Here is a 20,648-nt window from a genome sequence, read left to right on the forward strand (position 1 = left end):
GCAGTCCATCAGGCCCTGGGGATTTATCGGCCTTCAATCCCATCAATTTCCCCAACACAATTTCCCGACTAATAAAGATTTCCCTCAGTTCCTCCTCCTTAATAGACCCTCTGACCACTTTTATATCCGGAAGGTTGTTTGTGTCCTCCTTAGTGAATACTGAACCAAAGTACTTGTTCAATTGGTCTGCCATTTCTTTGTTCCCCGTTATGACTTCCCCTGATTCTGACTGCAGGGGACCTACGTTTGTCTTTACTAACCTCTTTCTCTTTACATACCTATAGAAACTTTTGCAATCCGCCTTAATGTTCCCTGCAAGCTTCTTCTCGTACTCCATTTTCCCTACCCTAATCAAACCCATTGTCCTCCTCTGCTGAGTTCTAAATTTCTCCCAGTCCCCAGATTCGCTGCTATTTCTGGCCAATTTGTATGCCACTTCCTTGGCTTTAATGCTATCCCTGATTTCCCTAGATAGCCACGGTTGAGCCACCTTCCCTTTTTTATTTTTACGCCAGACAGGAATGTACAATTGTTGTAATTCATCCATGCGTTCTCTAAATGTCTGCCATTACCCATCCACAGTCAACCCCTTAAGTATCATTAGCCAATCTATCTTAGCCAATTCATGCCTCATACCTTCAAAGTTACCCTTCTTTAAGTTCTGGACCATGGTCTCTGAATTAACTGTTTCATTCTCCATCCTAATGCAGAATTCCACCATATTATGGTCACTCTTCCCCAAGGGGCCTCGCACAATGAGATTGCTAATTAATCCTCTCTCATTACACAACACCCAGTCTAAGATGGCCTCCCCCCTAGTTGGTTCCTCGACATATTGGTCTAGAAAACCATCCCTTATGCATTCCAGGAAATCCTCCTCCACCGTATTGCTTCCAGTTTGGCTAGCCCAATCTATGTGCATATTAAAGTCACCCATTATAACTGCTGCACCTTTATTGCATGCACTCCTAATTTCCTGTTTGATGCCCTCCCCAACATCACTACTACTGTTTGGAGGTCTGTACACAACTCCCACTAACGATTTTTGCCCTTTAGTGTTCTGCAGCTCTACCCATATAGATTCCACATCATCCAAGCTAATGTCTTTCCTAACTATTGCATTAATCTCCTCTTTAACCAGCAATGCTACCCCACCTCCTTTTCCTTTTATTCTATCCTTCCTGAATGTTGAATACCCCTGGATGTTGAGTTCCCAGCCCTGATCATCCTGGAGCCACGTCTCCGTAATCCCAATCACATCATATTTGTTAACATCTATTTGCACAATTAATTCATCCACCTTATTGCGGATACTCCTTGCATTAAGACACAAAGCCTTCAGGCTTGTTTTTTTAACACCCTTTGTCCTTTTAGAATTTTGCTGTACAGTGGCCCTTTTTGTTCTTTGCCTTGGTTTTCTCTGCCCTCCACTTTTCCTCATCTCCTTTCTGTCTTTTGCTTTTGCCTCCTTTTTGTCTCCCTCTGTCTCCCTGTATAGGTTCCCATCCCCCTGCAATATTAGTTTAACTCCTCCCCAACAGCACTAGCAAACACTCCCCCTAGGACATTGGTTCCGGACCTGCCCAGGTGCAGACCGTCCGGTTTGTACTGGTCCCACCTCCCCCAGAACCGGTTCCAATGCCCCAAGAATTTGAATCCCTCCCTGCTGCACCACTGCTCAAGCCATGTATTCATCTGCGCTATCCTGCGATTCCTACTCTGACTAGCACGTGGCACTGGTAGCAATCCCGAGATTACTACTTTTGAGGTCCTACTTTTTAATTTAGCTCCTAGCTCCTTAAATTCTTTTCGTAGGACCTCATCCCTTTTTTTACCTATGTCGTTGGTACCAATGTGCACCACGACAACTGGCTGTTCTCCCTCCCATTTCAGAATGTCCTGCACCCGCTCCGAGACATCCTTGACCCTTGCACCAGGGAGGCAACATACCATCCTGGAGTCTCGGTTGCGTCCGCAGAAACGCCTATCTATTCCCCTCACCATCGAATCCCCTATCACTATCGCGCTCCCACTCTTTTTCCTGCCCTCCTTTGCAGCAGAGCCACCTACGGTGCCATGAACTTGGCTGCTGCTGCCCTCCCCTGATGAGTCATCCTCCCCAACAGTACTCAAAGCAGTGTATCTGTTTTGCAGGGGGATGACCACAGGGGACTCCTGCACTATCTTTCTTGCACTGCTCTTCCTGTTGGTCTTCCATTCCCTATCTGGCTGTGGACCCTTCTCCTGCGGTAAGACCAACTCACTACACGTGATACTCACGTCATTCTCAGCATCGTGGATGCTCCAGAGTGAATCCACCTTCAGCTCCAATTCCGCAACGCAGACCGTCAAGAGCTCGAGGCGGATACACTTCCCACACACGTAGTCGTCAGGGACACCGGAAGTGTCCCCGAGTTCCCACATGGTACAGGAGGAGCATATCACATGACCGAGCTCTCCTGCCATGTCTTAACCTTAGATACCCTTAAATTGGTAATAACAATGTTATAGTTCACTTACTGATATAAAAAATAAAAGAAAAGCTACTCACCAATCACCAGCCAATCACTTACCCCATTGGCTGTGACGTCACTTTTTGATTACTTTCTACTTCTATTTTGCTTTCTCTCCCGCTGTAGCTGCACCAGTATGCTTTTATAGGTCGCTCCCCTCTCACCAACTGCCGCTGGCTCTCGATCTCCCGCTGGGCTTTTATAGGTCGCTCCCCTCTCACCAACTGCCGCTGGCTCTCGATCTCCCGCTGGGCTTTTGACAGGTCGCTCCCCTCTCACCAACTGCCGCTGGCTCGATCTCCCGCTGGGCTTTTGACAGGTCGCTCCCCTCTCACCAACTGCCGCTGGCTCTCGATCTCCCGCTGGGCTTTTGACATCTGTAGCATCTGAAGGTGAAACAGAGCAGCCGTCCCACAGCCAAATGCAGCCACAGGGGAGACACTGCGGCGTAGTTGTCGAATAGGGAGGCATAAGAGAGGTTATAAGGAAATGCACAAGGGTGATTGAAAATGTTGATGTTGTTGCTACACATTCTTGTTGTATAAATGTTTATTTGAAACTTTAATATCTGTTGCTGTGTCTCAGTTCAGTGTGGGGAATGATGTGTGGAAGGGCTCATTAGTGTGACCATGGGGATGCAAAGATGAAGCTGGAGGTGGCGACCAACTTAGTGGAAACGAGCAGCAATGAGATGGTCTTGGACATCGCTTGCAGGATCAGGATGGTAATGCCGCCTCCTGTGTGGTTGCGGAGCCTCCTCATGCTCCTCCTCCTCCTCATGCTCCTCCTCCTCCTCATGCTCCTCCTCCTCCTCATGCTCCTCCTCTGCATGCAGCTCCTCCTCCTGCGCCTCCTCCTCCTGCTCTTCCTCCTCAGGTGCTACTGGTACGTTGTTGGCCAATGGCTGTGCCCTCATGATTGCCAGTTTGTGTAGCATGCAGCAGACCATGATGAATAAGGACACCCGGTCAGGCATGTACTGCAGCACTGCTCCTGAGCAATCAAGGCAGCGGAACCGCTGTTTAAGGATTCCAATGGTCTGCTCAATGATGTATCTGGCTGCCGAATGAGACTCATTGTAGGATTGCTGCGCAGGAGTGGTGCGATTGCAAAGGGGAGCCAGGAGCCGGGTACCCCTTGTTTCCTAGGAGCCATCTGCCACCCTCATTTGGTGGCTCAAACAGATCTGGCACACTGGTCTGCTGCAGGATGAAGGCATCGTGCCTGCTGCACAACGTGGACCATTTTCCATACCTCGGGAGCCTACTGTCAGCAAGGGCAGACATCGATGACAAGGTCCAACACCTCCTCCAGTGTGCCAGCGCAGCCGTCGGTCGCCTGAGGAAGAGTGTTTGAAGACCAGGACCTCAAATCTGGCACCAAGCTTATGGTCTACAAGGCAGTAGTGATACTCACCCTCCTCTATGGCTTAGAGATGTGGACCATATACAGCAGACATCTCAAAGTGCTGGAGAATTACCACCAGCGCTGCCTCCGCAAGATCCTGCAAATCCACCGGGAGGATAGACGCACCAACGTCAGTGTTCTCGATCAGGCCAACATCCCCAGCATCGAAGCAGTGACCACGCTCGACCAGCTCCGTTGGGGGGGGCCACATCGCCCGCGTGCCTGACACGAGACTCCCTAAGCAAGCGTTCTACTCGGAACTCCTACATGACAAGTGAGCCCCAGGTGGGCAGAGGAAAAGTTTTGAGGACACCCTCAAAGCCTCCTTGATAAAGTGCAACATCCCCACCAGCACGTGGGAATCCCTGGCCCAAGACCTCCTAAAAGGGAGGAAGAGTATCCGGGAGGGCGCTGAGCACCTTGAGTCTCGTTGCCGAGAGCATGCAGAAACCAAACACAGACAGTGGAAAGAGCGTGCAGCAAACTAGGCTTCACACCCACCCTTTCCTTCAATGACTGTCTGTCCCACCTGTGACAGCGGTTGTAATTCCCGCATTGGACTGTACAGCCAGCTGAGAACTCACTTTTGGAGTAGAAGAAAGTCTTCCTCGATTTCGAGGGACTGCCCATGATTTGATGCTTGTGGTCACACACCAACTGCACAGTGTGTGAGTGGTATCCCTTGCGGTTTCTGAATTGTTCTGCGGCACCCTCAATGCCACGTGGGTGCAGTCTATGGCGCCCTCAACCCTGGGGAAAGCCGTTATCCTAAAGAAGCCAGTGTAGCACTTGAATTGCTTCTCTCTGGTTATTGAAAAGGAGATGTAGTCCCTCCTTCTCTTGTACAGAGCATCTATGACCCTTCCTGGAGCACGAACACCGAATTTAGAAAAAGCTAGGAATCATTAGCGCCTTGCATTAATTTTTCCAGCTTTCAAAAGTTAACACCCCAAATTATTCCCCCATAGAATCATGGCATAGTACCGCACAGAGGAGGCCATTCAGCCCATTGTGTCTGTGCCAGCTCTTTCGAAGTGCAATCCACTTAGTCCCACTCCCTTGCACTTTCTCCATATTCCAGCACATTTTTAGAAGTATAGAAACATAGAAACATAGAAAATAGGTGCAGGAGTAGGCCATTCGGCCCTTCTAGCCTGCACCACCATTCAATGAGTTCATGGCTGAACATGCAACTTCAGTACCCCATTCCTGCTTTCTCACCATACCCCTTGATTCCCCTAGTAGTAAGGACTTCATCTAACTCCTTTTTGAATATATTTAGTGAATTGGCCTCAACAACTTTCTGTGGTAGAGAATTCCACAGGTTCACCACTCTCTGGGTGAAGAAATTCCTCCTCATCTCGGTCCTAAATGGCTTCCCCCTTATCCTTAGACTGTGTCCCCTGGTTCTGGACTTCCCCAACATTGGGAACATTCTTCCTGCATCTAACCTGTCTAACCCCGTCAGAATTTTAAACGTTTCTATGAGGTCCCCTCTCATTCTTCTGAACTCCAGTGAATACAAGCCCAGTTGATCCAGTCTTTCTTGATAGGTCAGTCCCGCCATCCCGGGAATCAGTCTGGTGAATCTTCGCTGCACTCCCTCAATAGCAAAAATGTCCTTCCTCAGGTTAGGAGACCAAAACTGTACACAATACTCCAGGTGTGGCCTCACCAAGGCCCTGTACAATTGTAGCAACACCTCCCTGCCCTTGTACTCAAATCCCCTCGCTATGAAGGCCAACATGCCATTTGCTTTCTTAACCGCCTGCTGTACCTGCATGCCAACCTTCAATGACTGATGTACCATGACACCCAGGTCTCTTTGCACCTCCCCTTTTCCTAATCTGTCACCATTCAGATAATAGTCTGTCTCTCTGTTTTTACCACCAAAGTGGATAACCTCACATTTATCCACATTATACTTCATCTGCCATGCATTTGCCCACTCACCTAACCTATCCAAGTCGCTCTGCAGCCTCATAGAATCCTCCTTGCAGCTCACACTGCCACCCAACTTAGTGTCATCCGCAAATTTGGAGATACTACATTTAATCCCCTCGTCTAAATCATTAATGTACAGTGTAAACAGCTGGGGCCCCAGCACAGAACCTTGCGGTACCCCACTAGTCACTTACTGCCATTCTGAAAAGTCCCCATTTACTCCTACTCTTTGCTTCCTGTCTGACAACCAGTTCTCAATCCATGTCAGTACACTACCCCCAATCCCATGTGCTTTAACTTTGTACATTAATCTCTTGTGTGGGACCTTGTCGAAAGCCTTCTGAAAGTCCAAATATACCACATCAACTGGTTCTCCCTTGTCCACTCTACTGGAAACATCCTCAAAAAATTCCAGAAGATTTGTCAAGCATGATTTCCCTTTCACAAATCCATGCTGACTTGGACCTATCATATTACCTCTTTCCAAATGCACTGCTATGACATCCTTAATAATTGATTCCATCATTTTACCCACTACCGATGTCAGGCTGACCGGTCTGTAATTCCCTGTTTTCTCTCTAGCTCCTTTTTTAAAAAGTGGGGTTACATTGGCTACCCTCCACTCCATAGGAACTGATCCAGAGTCAATGGAATGTTGGAAAATGACTGTCAATGCATCCACTATTTCCAAGGCCACCTCCTTAAGTACTCTGGGATGCAGTCCATCAGGCCCTGTGGATTTATCGGCCTTCAATCCCATCAATTTCCCCAACACAATTTCCTGACTAATAAGGATTTCCCTCAGTTCCTCCTCCTTACTAGACCCTCCGACCCCTTTTATATCCGGAAGGTTGTTTGTGTCCTCCTCAGTGAATACCGAACCAAAGTACTTGTTCAATTGGTCCGCCATTTCTTTGTTCCCCGTTATGACTTCCCCTGATTCTGACTGCAGGGGACCTACGTTTGTCTTTACTAACCTTTTTCTCTTTACATATCTATAGAAACTTTTGCAATCCGTCTTAATGTTCCCTGCAAGCTTCTTCTCGTACTCCATTTTCCCTGCCCTAATCAAACCCTTTGTCCTCCTCTGCTGAGTTCTAAATTTCTCCCAGTCCCCGGGTTCGCTGCTATTTCTGGCCAATTTGTATGCCACTTCCTTGGCTTTAATGCTATCCCTGATTTCCCTTGATAGCCACGGTTGAGCCACCTTCCCTTTTTTATTTTTACGACAGACAGGAATGTACAATTGTTGTAGTTCATCCATGCGGTCTCTAAATGTCTGCCATTGCCCATCCACAGTCAACCCCTTCAGTATCATTCGCCAATCTATCCTAGCCAATTCACGCCTCATACCTTCAAAGTTACCCTTCTTTAAGTTCTGGACCATGGTCTCTGAATTAACTGTTTCATTCTCCATCCTAATGCATAATTCCACCATATTATGGTCACTCTTCCCCAAAGGGCCTCGCACAACGAGATTGCTAATTAATCCTCTCTCATTACACAACACCCAGTCTAAGATGGCCTCCCCCCTAGTTGGTTCCTCGACATATTGGTCTAAAAAAACCATCCCTTATGCACTCCAGGAAATCCTCCTCTACCGTATTGCTTCCAGTTTGGTTAACCCAATCTATGTGCATATTAAAGTCACCCATTATAACTGCTGCACCTTTATTGCACGCACCCCTAATTTCATGTTTGATGCCCTCCCCAACATCACTACTACTGTTTGGAGGTCTGTACACAACTCCCACTAATGTTTTTTGTCCTTTGGTATTCTGCAGCTCTACCCAGATAGATTCCACATCATCCAAGCTAATGTCCTTCCGAACTATTGCCTTAATTTGCTCCTTAACCAGCAATGCTACCCCACCTCCTTTTCCTTTTATTCTATCTTTCCTGAATGTTGAATACCCCTGGATGTTGAGTTCCCAGCCCTGATCATCCTGGAGCCACGTCTCCGTAATCCCAATCACATCATATTTGTTAACATCTATTTGCACAGTTAATTCATCCACTTTATTGCGGATACTCCTTGCATTAATACACAAAGCCTTCAGGCTTGTTCTTTTAACACCCTTTGTCCTTTTAGAATTTTGCTGTACAGTAGCCCTTTTTGTTCTTTGCCTTGGGTTTCTCTGCCCTCCACTTTTCCTCATCTCCTTTCTGTCTTTTGCTTTTGCCTCCTTTTTGTTTCCCTCTGTCTCCCTGCATTGGTTCCCATCCCCCTGCCATATCAGTTTAAATCCTCCCCAACAGCACTAGCAAACACTCCCCCTAGGACATTGGTTCCGGTCCTGCCCAGGTGCAGACCGTCCGGTTTGTACTGGTCCCACCTCCCCCAGAACCGGTTCCAATGCCCCAGGAATTTGAATCCCTCCCTGTTGCACCACTGCTCAAGCCACGTATTCATCTGCGCTATCCTGCGATTCCTACTCTGACTATCACGTGGCACTGGTGGCAATCCCGAGATTATTACTTTTGAGGTCCTACTTTTTAATTTAGCTCCTAGCTCCTTAAATTCGTTTCGTAGGACCTCATCCCTTTTTTTACCTATGTCGTTGGTACCAATGTGCACCACGACAACTGCCTGTTCTCCCTCCCTTTTTAGAATGTCCTGCACCCGCTCCGAGACATCCTTGACCCTTGCACCAGGGAGGCAACATACCATCCTGGAGTCACGGTTGCGGCCGCAGAAACGCCTATCTATTCCCCTCACCATTGAATCCCCAATCACTATTGCTCTCCCACTCTTTTTCCTGCCCTCCTGTGCAGCAGAGCCAGCCATGGTGCCATGAATTTGGCTGCTGCTGCCCTCCCCTGATGAACAGTACCCAAAGCAGTGTATCTGTTTTGCAGGGGGATGACCACAGGGGACTCCTGCACTACCTTCCTTGCACTGCTCTTCCTGTTGGTCTTCCATTCCCTATCTGGCTGTGGACCCTTTCCCTGCGGTACGACCAACTCGCTACACGTGATACTCACGTCATTCTCAGCATCGTGGATGCTCCAGAGTGAATCCACCCTCAGCTCCAACTCCGCAACGCGGACCGTCAGGAGCTTGAGGTGGACACACTTCCTGCAAATATAGTTGTCAGGGACACTGGTGTCGTCCCTGAGTTCCCACATGGTACAGGAGGAGCATAACACCCGACCGAGCTCTCCTGCCATGACTTAACCCTTAGATACACTTTAATTGGCAACAACAATGTTAAAAGTTACTCACTGATATAGAAGAGAAAAAAGAAAAACTACTCACCAATCACCAGCCAATCACTTACCCTCTTGGCTGTGACGTCACCTTTTGATTTCTTTCTACTTCTTTTTTGCCTTCTCCCTGTAGCTGCACAAGTCACGCCTTTTATAGGCCTCTCCACGCACCTCCTCGACGCTGCTCCCGACTGCCGCCGACGCTGGGCCCCGGACTCCCTGCTGTGCCTTTTATAGGCCTCTCCACGCACCTCCTCGATGCTGCTCCCGACTGCCGCCGACGCTGGGCCCCGGACTCCCTGCTGTGCCTTTTATAGGCCTATCCACGCACCTCCTCGACGCTGCTCCCGACTGCCGCCGACGCTGGCCCTGGACTCCCTGCTGTGCCTTTTATAGGCCTCTCCACGCACCTCCTCGACGCTGCTCCCGACTGCCGCCGACGCTGGCCCTGGACTCCCTGCTGTGCCTTTTATAGGCCTCTCCACGCACCTCCTCGACGCTGCTCCTGACTGCTGCCGACGCTGGGCCCCGGACTCCCTGCTGTGCCTTTTATAGGCCTCTCCACGCACCTCCTCGACGCTGCTCCCGACTGTATTTATCAATAGAGGCATAGAGTACAAAAGCCATGAAATTATGCAAAACAATACAAAACACTAGTTCAGCCCCAATAAAAACAGAAAATGCTGGAAATATTCAGCAGGTCAGGCAGCATCTGTGGAGAGAGACCTTCAAGTATTTATCACATTCCCTTTCGAAGGCTATTATTGAATCTGTATCCTCCACGCTATCAGGTATTGCATTCCAAATCCTAACCACTCATTGTGTAAAAAGGAATTTCCTCATGTTGCCTCTGGTTCCTTTGCTAATCACCTTAAATCTGTGCTCTTTCATTATTGACCATTTAGCCATTGGAAACGGTTTATCTTTATTTATTTTATCTAAATCCTTCATGGTTTAAAACACTACTATCAAATCTCCCCTTAGTCCTCTCTGCTCTGCGGAGAACAACCCAGCTTCTCCAGCTTATCCATGTCACTGTATTCCCTCATCCTTCCTAAAATGTGGTGCCCAGAATTGGATACAATACTCCAGCTGGGGCTGAACTAGTACAAAAGCAAAATACTGCGGATGCTGTAATCTGAAATAAAAACAGAAAATGCTGGAAATATTCAGGTCAGGCAGCATCTGTGGACAGAGAAACAGTTAATGTTTCAGGTCGATGACCCTTTATCAGAACTGCCTGACGAAGGGTCATCGACCTGAAACGTTAACTCTGTTTCTCTCTCCACAGATGCTGCCTGACCTGCTGAATATTTCCAGCATTTTCTGTTTTTATTGGGGCTGAACTAGTGTTTTGTATTGTTTTGCATAATTTCATGGCTTTTGTACTCTATGCTTCTATTTATAAAGCCCAGATCCTGAGTGCTTAATTAATTGCTTTGTTAACCTGTTTTGCCACCTTCAAAGATGTGTGCTCTGTTTTTACGCGGTCTTTAAAATTGTACCATTTAGTGTGTATGGTCTCATCCTCATTCTTCCTGCCAAAATGCATCACCTCACACTTCTTTGCATTGAATTTCATCAGGCATGTGTTCACCCATTCTATGCCCTATTGAGGTCAATTGCTATTGTCCTCACTGTTTACTACATTTTCAAGTTTTATGTCATCTGCAAAGTCTGAAATTGTGCCTGTACCCATAAGTCCAACTCATAATGTATATCAAAAACATCAGTGGTCCTAGTACTGAACCCTGGGAAACACCACTGTATACCTCCCTCCAGTCTGAAAAAACAGCCATTCACCACAACTCTCTGGGAGCGAAATTGCCCGTGCCAAAATTGGGGGAAGTAACCTACTGGGGCCCGAGGTTTTAGCGCCCATTGCAGAGGTCCCGCCCTAAAATGCTGAATTGGGCTTCCATCCCTCAAAGGAAGCGGGGCGCAATCTCCGGTGCACCACTTCCTTTCTGGGCGGGTGCCGGGGCACTACTGGGGCGGTAGGTTAAGTGCAACGTGGATGCTGCGTATAGTGCTGACACGCTTCAACACTCCTCCCCTTTGATTAAAGGGGAGGGACGCTGCACACTCTGCACGGCCACTGATGGCTACCACTGGGCCACCAGGGCAGCATGCAACCGGGCCAGCAGCCCGGCACCCAAGACGGAGTGCCGGGCTGCGCGATGGTTGAGCTGACCTGAGAGTCAGCTAACAAAACAAGATGGCGGCCCGGAGCGCTGGTGCCCACCCCTTTAATCACTGCCCTGAGAGTGGATGTCCGACAGCTTTGCGACCTGCGAAGTGGTGCTGCGCTGCCATGCCAGCGCCTCCACAACCTCCCGGGCAAAAACTGCTCGGTGCCCGTTAGTTAGAGGCACTGTTAAAAGGGGAAATTATGCCCCCTTTGTTTTCGATCTCTTAACCAATTTTGTATCCATGTTGCTACTGTCCCTCTTAACCCATGGGCTTCCACTTTGCTAACAAGCCTAATATGTGGTACTTTATCAAACACCTTTTGAAAGTCCTTGTACACAACATCAACTACACCCTCATACACCCTCTCTTCTATCTCATCTAACTCAATCAAGTTAGTAAAATACGATTTGCCCTTAACAAATCCGTGCTGGCTCTCCTTTATTAGTCCATGCTTGTCCAAGTGGCTGTAAATTTTTGCCCAGATTATCGTATCTAAAAGCTTCCCTACCACCGATGCTAAACTGACTGGCCTGTAATTGCCAGGTTTATCTTTCTCCTCTTTTTTGAACAAGCGTGTAACATTTGCAATCCTCCAGTCCTATGCCACCACCCCTGTATCTAATAAGGATTAGATGATTGTGGCCAGCACCTCCGCAATATCTACCCTTCCTTCCCTCAGAAACCTAGGATGCATCCCATCCAGACCTGGTGACTTGTCCACTTTATTATCGCCAGCCTGTCTAGTATCTCCTCTTTATCTATTTTTATCTTATCCAGTATACCAGCAAATTCATTGTATACCATAGCTTTGGCAATGTCCTTTTCTAACACCGATGCAGAGGACTGATTTAGTACCTCAGCCATGCCTTCTGCCCCCACCAATAGTTCTCCATTTTGGTCCCATATCAGCCCCACCGCTCCGCTGACAACCCTTTTACTGTTAATATGCCTATATCCTTTGGATTCCATTTTATGTTAGCTACCAATCTACCCTCATACCATCTTATTTCTTTTTTCACTTGTCCTCTATACTTTTTATATTCAGCCTGATTCTCCCTTGTATTATCAAGCTGACATCTGTCATAAGGCCCCTTTTTCTGCTTAATCCTACTCTCCAACTCCTTCATCATCCAAGGACTCTAGCTTTGGTTGTCCTCCCTTTCCCCCTTGAAGGAATGTACCTCGACGATACCCGAACCATCTCCTTTTTAAAGGCTGCTCATTGCTCCATTACATTTCTGCCTGTTAGTCGTTGACTCCAATTTACCCAGACAAGATCCCTCCATAATTTGCTGCTATTAGCCCTCCTCAGTTAAGTATTTTTTATTCGAGATTGCTCCTTGTTCTTCTCCATAACTAATCTAAACCGTAAGATACTATGATCACTAAATTTGAAATGCTCTTCAACTGTGACTTTCTCCACTTGACCCACTTCATTCCCCAGGACTAGTTCCTCTTGGTATATGTAAACATGTTGAATGAACATGAATATGGAATATTCTAAAGGAACACAGGGAACTCTAACAGATAGCAAGGAGTTATATTCACTACTCAGACTTGATCCTTACTAATTATAAGCTTTTTGGCCAGTCCTTCAATCTGATTGCTGGGATCAGATCCCATGGACAGGAAGCAAATCAGAGGAGTTTGTACGTCACTTTCTTCCCAGGTTGTCTCCAGGTTTAGAATCACTGGCTCTGCATATATCACTCCCATTGCGTCAGAAATGTAGTTTCGAGCTTGTGACAGAGTTCTATCAGGACACCATGACCTGAAAATTCAAAGTAATAATTAAATCAAAAATGTTTAGAATTTTTAATTCACTGCTGAGTGAATTCAACACTGGTGCACTAAAGTGAACAGATGAGCAAAGGGCACAACAACCGTTGTACTGCTATGTAACGTACTTTACAAACTAGTGACAGCTACAAAAGTAAGGTAAGTGTGCATTAATCCGCTCCCATAAATTGTGACATCTTACCTCGCTCACTGTAACTGTCAGACAAACAGAAATGTTCTGTCCCCTTCGGTCAGCTAATGTCAATTATTAAACAAAGGAAAAAAGGTTCCATGATGACAAGACACTGGGCTAACACAATAAAAACTTTCTTGTACTTTGCAGTGAAGATAACTTGAGGAACTTGATTGGATGAAAAACAAATGTAGGCTGAGCAAATCAAAGTTTAAAGACTCTCAGAGATATTAATTTAATACTTTTAACATAGTGGTTGATATGTACTGCTAGTAACACAATACTTTCAACATATATAAAACAATTAAACAGAAGAATTCAAACATAAACAGGGGAATTCAGTATCATGATAATATTTACTTTAAAATTCAGGGCACTGCAATTGAACACTACCTTTAGTGGGGAAAATGCTTGAAACTATCATTAAGGAAGAAATAGCGGGACATCTAGATAGGAATAGTGCAATCAAGCAGACACAACATGGATTCATGAAGGGGAAATCATGTTCAACTAATTTACTGGAATTCCTTGAGGATATAACGAGCATGGTAGATAGAGGTGTATCGATGGATGTGGTGTATTTAGATTTCCAAAAGGCATTCGATAAGGTGCCACACAAAAGGTTACTGCAGAAGATAAAGGTACACGGAGTCAGAGGAAATGTATTAGCATGGATAGAGAATTGGCTGGCGAACAGAAAGCAGAGAGTCGGGATAAATGGGTCCTTTTCGGTTTGAAAATCGGTGGTTAGTGGTGTGCCACAGGGATCGGTGCTGGGACCACAACTGTTTACAATATACATAGATGAGCTGGAAGAGGGGACAGAGTGTAGTGTAACAAAATTTGCAGATGACACAAAGATTAGTGGGAAAGCGGGTTGTGTAGAGGACACAGAGAGGCTGCAAAAAGATTTAGATAGGTTAAGCGAATGGGCTAAGGTTTGGCAGATGGAATACAATGTTGGAAAATGTGAGGTCATCCACCTTGGAAAAAAAAACAGTAAAAGGGAATATTATTTGAATGGGGAGAAATTACAACATGCTGCGGTACAGAGGGACCTGGGGGTCCTTGTGTATGAATCCCAAAAAGTTAGTTTGCAGGTGCAGCAGGTAATCAGGAAGGCGAATGGAGTGTTGGCCTTCATTGCGAGAGGGATGGAGTACAAAAGCAGGGAGGTCCTGCTGCAACTGTATAGGGTATTGGTGAGCCGCACCTGGAGTACTGCGTGCAGTTTTGGTCACCTTCCTTAAGGAAGGATATACTAGCTTTGGAGGGGGTACAGAGACGATTCACAAGGCTGATTCCGGAGATGAGGGGGGCTACCTTATGATGATAGATTGAGTAGACTGGGTCTTTACTCGTTGGAGTTCAGAAGGATGAGGGGGATCTTATCGAAATATTTAAAATAAGGCTAGTTCATTGAATGTTTTCAAGTCAAAGATAGATAGATTTTTAACCAATAAGGGAATTAAGGGTTACAGGGAGAGGGCGGGTAAGTGGAGCTGAGTCCACGACCAGATCAGCCATGATCTTATTGAATGGCGGAGCAGGCTCGAGGGGCTAGATGGCCTACTCCTGTTCCTAATTCTTATGTTCTTATGAAAGTGGGATTAGACTGGATAGCTCTTTTTTGGTCGACACAGCAATGTTGGCTCGAATGGCCTCCTTCTGTGCCATAAATTACCATGATTTTATGATTCTAAACAACAAAACTTGTATTTATCTAGCGCCTTTAATGTAGTAACACATCCCCAGATGCTTCACAGAAGCGTTATAAAACAGAATTTGACACTGAACCATAGAAGGAGATATGAGTGCAGATGACCAAAAGCTTGGTTAACGAGGTAGGTTTTAAGGAGTGTCTTAAATGAGGAAAGATAGATAGAGTGGTGGAGGTGTTTAGGGAGGGAATTGCAGAGCATAGAACTTTGGCAGCTGAAGGCACGTCCACTATTGGTGGAGCAATTAAAAGCGAGGATGCTCAAGAGGCCTGAATTAGTGGAGCACAGATATCTCGGATGGTTTTGGGGTTGGAAGAGATTACAGAGATAGGGCGGGGTGAGGCCATTGAGGGATTTCAAAACAAGGATGAGAATTGTAAAATTGCTTAACCGGGAGCCAATGTAGGTCAACGAGCAAAGGAGTGATGGGTGAATGGGACTAGGTACGAGTTAGGACACAGGCAGCAGAGTTTTGGATGACCTCAAGTTTATGGAGGGTAGGACGTGGGACGCTGGCCAGGTGTGCGTTGAAATAGTCAGGTTAGAGGTAACAAAGGTATGGATGAGGGTTTCGGCAGCAGATGAGTTGAGGCAAGGGTGGGGTTGGGCGATTCATTTCGGGATGTTCATTTCAGGGTCAAGTATGACACCAAGGTTGTGAATAGTCTGGTTCAGCCTCAGACAGTTGCCAGGGAGAAGGATGGAGTCGGTAGCAATGGAATGGAGTTTGTGACGGGCACCGTTGAAAATGGCTTCGGTCTTCCCAATATTTAGTTTGAGGAAATTTCTGCTTATCCAGTACTGGATGTCAGACAAGCAGTCTGACAATTTAGAGACAGTGGAGAGGTCAAGGGAGGTAGAATCATAGAACCATAGAATGGTTACAGCACAGAAGGAAGCCATTTGGCCCGTCGAGCCCTTGCCGGCTCTCTGTAAGAGCACTTCACCTAGTCCCACTCCCCTGTCCTTTCCCCATAGAGTTGGTAATTTATTACCTTCAGGTACTTATCCAATTCCATTTTGAAAGCCATGATTAAGTCTTCCTCCACCACCCTTTCAAGCAGTGCATTCCCGATCCTAATTACTCGCTGCGTAAAAAAGCTTTTCTCACATTGACTAATATTTTTAGTTTAGCATGTTCCTGGCTAACATTTTCTGCTACTCTCAACTTAGCAGGTTTCACACTCATGCTTACTGATACCCTCCGTTTAACAGTTTCCTAACTCACATTTTCTTCTAACGGCAGGTTCGAGGCTCACATTGACCACTGTTGACTGTAGTAAACAGTGAAAAGTTTAGTAACAGAGTTCAGGAAGACACAGACAGGCTGGTGAAATGGGCAGACACAGTGGCAGTTGAAATGAAATGCAGAAAAGTGTGAAGTGATACATTTTGGAAGGAAGATTGAGTAATGGCAATTTAAACTAAATGGTACAATGTTAAAGGCAGGGTGCAGGAACAGAGAGACCTGGGGTTTCACATACACAAATCTTTGAAGATGGAAGGTCAAGTTGATAAGGCTATTAAAAAACATACGGGATCCTGGGCTTTATAAATAGAGGAATAAAGTGCAAAACCCTCTAAGCCGCTTTCTGCCCCAACCACAGCACTTATTAAAGTCATAAATGACATCCTGTGTGACTGTTATCCTGGTAAACCATCCCTTCTCATCCTTCTCAACTTGACTGCAACCTTTGACACAGGTGACCACATCAACCTCCTCCAATGCCTCTCCTCCTCTATCCAGCTGGGTGGTGTTGCACTTGCCTGGTTCCCTTCCTACTTATCCAGTCTGTTGTAGGCATTAGGCACCTGCTGAATATATCTAAACTCATATAAGTTTAAAACCGCCACATATAAAATGGCTGCCCAAGCATGATGGGAACCCCGTTAGTCAAGTAATGAACTGGGACTGACCGAGCAATGACCCTGTGAGGCCCACTACCAGGAATGCCTTGGATACAATGAACCAGTGATTTCCCGAGGAAGAGCGAGATAAGGAGAGAACCTGTCTCACATAACAAGGTCATTAATCAGCCCGAGCTGACAAAAACCGAACACTAATCAGCCCGAGCTGACAAAACCCGAACATGCAGTTCCTGAGGTATCAGGGAAATTCTATTGTGTTAAAGAAACCTATATGTAATCTATAATCATTATGATTGGATTGTGTCCAGCCGAAGTGGGCTGAGTAACTGTAAAGAACTATATGTAACTTGAATCATAAAATGACTACCAATGAAGCCTCAAGGGATTTCTGTTAGCTGAATTAGACCGCATTCCTGGAAACTGATAATTGTTGTTTCCCACACACAGGACTAACAAGCTAATCAGCCAAGCCTCTGGACTAAATGTTCTGGTGGAAGGACAATACGACTCTGTAACAGGAGTAAGATAAGGGAGGCCCAGGCCATGTTACAAGACACATGAGCCACTTTACGTTTAGAGACTAACGCTATCTATTGGTCTAATATAACTGTAGTAAACTGTTGTATGTAACTGTAGTAAACTGTTGTAAAACATATAAAGATCCATGAAACCCTTTGTTCTGCGGAGAGAAGCCTGGATCCAGTCCTGTGACTTCCTCCCCGCTGGCGTTAATAAAGGCCGCATTGGCGTTGGAACCAACTCTGAGTGTTGAGTGATTCTTCTGAAAAACACTAACACTAACACAGCCTTAGCCAGAGAATCACCGAAATGGCTTCGCTTCCTTTGAAGAATCACCTGCAATGGCTTTGCTTCCAACTCCCACACAGTTACCTCTGCCTCTGCTGTACCCCTCCTATTTCTCATCTACATGTTGTGCAGGGATCGCAAAGTCTCTGTTTAAAGAATGGACTCAGTCGAGAATATTTCATGGACTTTATGGGATTTTTCTGAACGTATTTTTCCCTGTGATGGGATCACCCTGTGCAGAGAGACCGCTTGGCAGTTAGCTGTGACAAAAGAACTGTCAATCATCCTGAGTGTATGGGTTTGCCCGCCAGTCCTAGCTAAAGGAATGGGGCCATATGCAAAAGCACTTCTCACCTCCATCTCAGAAGAGAAGCAGACAATGAACCCACTAGCCTGGCCAGTCAAAGAGGAGCCAGGTTTTTCTCCCAACACAGACCGAGATATGTCCCAGACTCAGGGCCATTAGTCGAATGCACATGGATCTGATAGCCCATCACTGACTAAGCACCGGAGTGCTTAGAAACAAAAGGGTTTAAAGATTGGCGGGAAAGATAGGGGTAGCAAGACTCCTATAAAGATAGACTCTTTTCCACCATTTCACTAACCCCTTCTCCCTCTTGCTCTCGACGTAACAAGAAGAAGTACCAGAGGAGGAAGCCGCAGTTCCGCAGAAGAAGCCGCTGAGACAGAGAACCGTATACCCCTCACAGGGTACGCTCCAGGCAGCGACTTCCCACAGCTGAGCTGAGCGATTGAGACCGACTGTGTGTGGTGGTGAGCATGGTCGTGAGTGTCCCAAGCCGGTAACCAGATATCCCAGGTGAGCTGGGTGAGGTGTAAGGACTCAGGGTTTTCTCAGAAGTGAAGTTTTTTGGGGCTATTCTGCAGAGGAAGCTTTGTTTGGTTTAGCCAGGCGAAGGGGCTGTGACTGGGTAATTTGTTGGTAGGGATGGAGTTAGAATCCACCACAGCAACAAGGGAATTACTGCATTTTACTGGTCCTCAGTTTTGTACTGCATGTATGTTGTTTGTAACCTGGATCTTATTCTCCATAGAGACAGTGATTTTCGTTTAGTAGTGCATGTTTTAGCCAGCGTATGTTAGACTAAATAAATATAAGTATGATTTTTCACCGAAGTATTCCTGTCCGTGACTTATTCCATTTACACTCTGAATAATAATCCCTGGGTATAGAATTTTCGTAAGGCAGGGCGATTCAAACCGTCCATCTAGCAATTGGGCTAGGATCAAAACCGTTTACAGCTGTCCCTTGGTGACACCATCAGAAAACGCAACGTCACGTTCCACATGCACGTCGATGATAACCAGCTATACATCAATCGCCTCTCTTGACCTCTCCACTGCCTCTGATTTGTCATCTACTTGTCTGACATCCACCATCGGATGAGCAGAAATTTCCTCCAATTAAATATTGGGAAGACCAAAGCCATTGTTTTTGGTCCACGCCACAAACTTTATTCCTCGCCACTGACTCTATGACTCTCTCTGGCTAATGTCTGACCCTGAACCAGACCATTCACAACCTTGTCGTTTTATTTGACCATGAGCTGAGCTTTTAACCCCATATCTTCTGCATCACCAACTTCCACATCCATAACATTGCCTGTCTCCCCTCTGCCTCAGCTCATCTGGTGCTAAAACCCTCTTCCGTGCCTTTGAGTCTAGTGGTAACAAAGACACTACTTGATTCGATTATTCCAAACATCATAAGAACAAAAGAACATAAGAAATAGGAGCAGGAGTAGGCCATACGGCCCCTCGAGCCTGCTCCGCCATTTAATACGATCATGGCTGATCCGATCATGGACTCAGCTCCACTTCCCTGCCCGCTCCCGATAACCCCTTATTCCCTTATAGGTTAAGAAACTGTCCATCTCGGTCTTAAATTTATTCAATGTCCCAGCTTCCACAGCTCTCTGAGGCAGCGAATTCCACAAATTTACAACCCTCTGAGAGAAGAAATTCCTCCTCATCTCTGTTTTAAATAGGCGGCCTCTTATTCTAAGATTATGCCCCCTAGTTCTAGCCTCCGCTATCAGTGGAAACATCCTCTCTGCATCCACCTTGTCAAGCCCCCTCATAATCTTATACATTTCGATAAGATCACCTCTCATTCTTCTGAATTCCAATGAGTAGAGACCTAACCTCCTCAACCTTTCCTCATGTAAACCCCCTCATCCCCAGAGTCAACCTAGTGAACCTTCTCTGAATTGCCTCCAAAGCAAGTATATCCTTTCTTAAATATGGAAACCAAAAGTGCACACAGTATTCCACGTGTGGCCTCACCAATACCCTGGATAACTGTAGCAGGACTTCCCTGCTTTTATACTCTATCCCCTTTGCAATAAAGGCCAAGATTCCATTGGCCTTTCTGATCACTTGCTGTACCTGCACACTATCCTTTTGTGTTTCATACACAAGTACCCCCAGGTCCCGCTGTACTGCAGCACGATGACATTTTTCTCCATTTAAATAATAATTTGCTCTTTGATTTTTTTTCTGCCAAAGTGCATAACCTCACACTTTGCAACATTATACTCCATCTGCCAAATTTTTGCCCACTCACTTAGTCTATCTATATCCTTTTGCAGATTTTATTGTGTCCTTCTCACACATTGCTTTTCCTCCCATCTTTGTATCGTCAGCAAACTTGGCTACGTTACACTCAGTCCCTTCTTCCAAGTCATTAATATCGATTGTAAATTGTTGGGGTCCCAGCACTGATGCCTGCAGCACCCCACTAGTTACTGATTGCCAACCCGAGAATGAACCATTTATCACGACTCTCTGTTTTCTGTTAGTTAGCCAATCCTCTATCCATGCTAAGATATTACCCTCAAACCCGTGAACTTTTATCTTGTGCAGTAACCTTTTATGTGGCACCTTGTCAAATGCCTTCTGGAAGTCCAAATACACATCCACTGGTTCCCCTTTATCCACTCTGTTCGTTATATCCTTAAAGAATTCCAGCAATTTTGTCAATCTTCATCA

At 46.1% G+C, this 20,648-nt stretch overlaps 1 protein-coding gene across 2 annotated transcripts in view; it reads right to left on the bottom strand.

Annotated features, from left to right (window-relative positions):
• The window catches only part of LOC139267485 (dynein axonemal heavy chain 8-like), a 2,569,686-nt gene that overhangs the window by 142,238 nt on the left and 2,406,800 nt on the right, over window positions 1-20,648 (bottom strand). For both annotated transcript variants that reach the window (XM_070885867.1, XM_070885866.1), the window contains one exon: window positions 12,836-13,038. In XM_070885867.1, coding sequence (XP_070741968.1) covers window positions 12,836-13,038 — 203 coding nt within the window. The remainder of the gene's footprint in view (window positions 1-12,835; window positions 13,039-20,648) is intronic.

This window comes from Pristiophorus japonicus, chromosome 7 (genome assembly GCF_044704955.1).
Source record: "Pristiophorus japonicus isolate sPriJap1 chromosome 7, sPriJap1.hap1, whole genome shotgun sequence".
Lineage (NCBI taxonomy): Eukaryota > Metazoa > Chordata > Chondrichthyes > Pristiophoridae > Pristiophorus > Pristiophorus japonicus.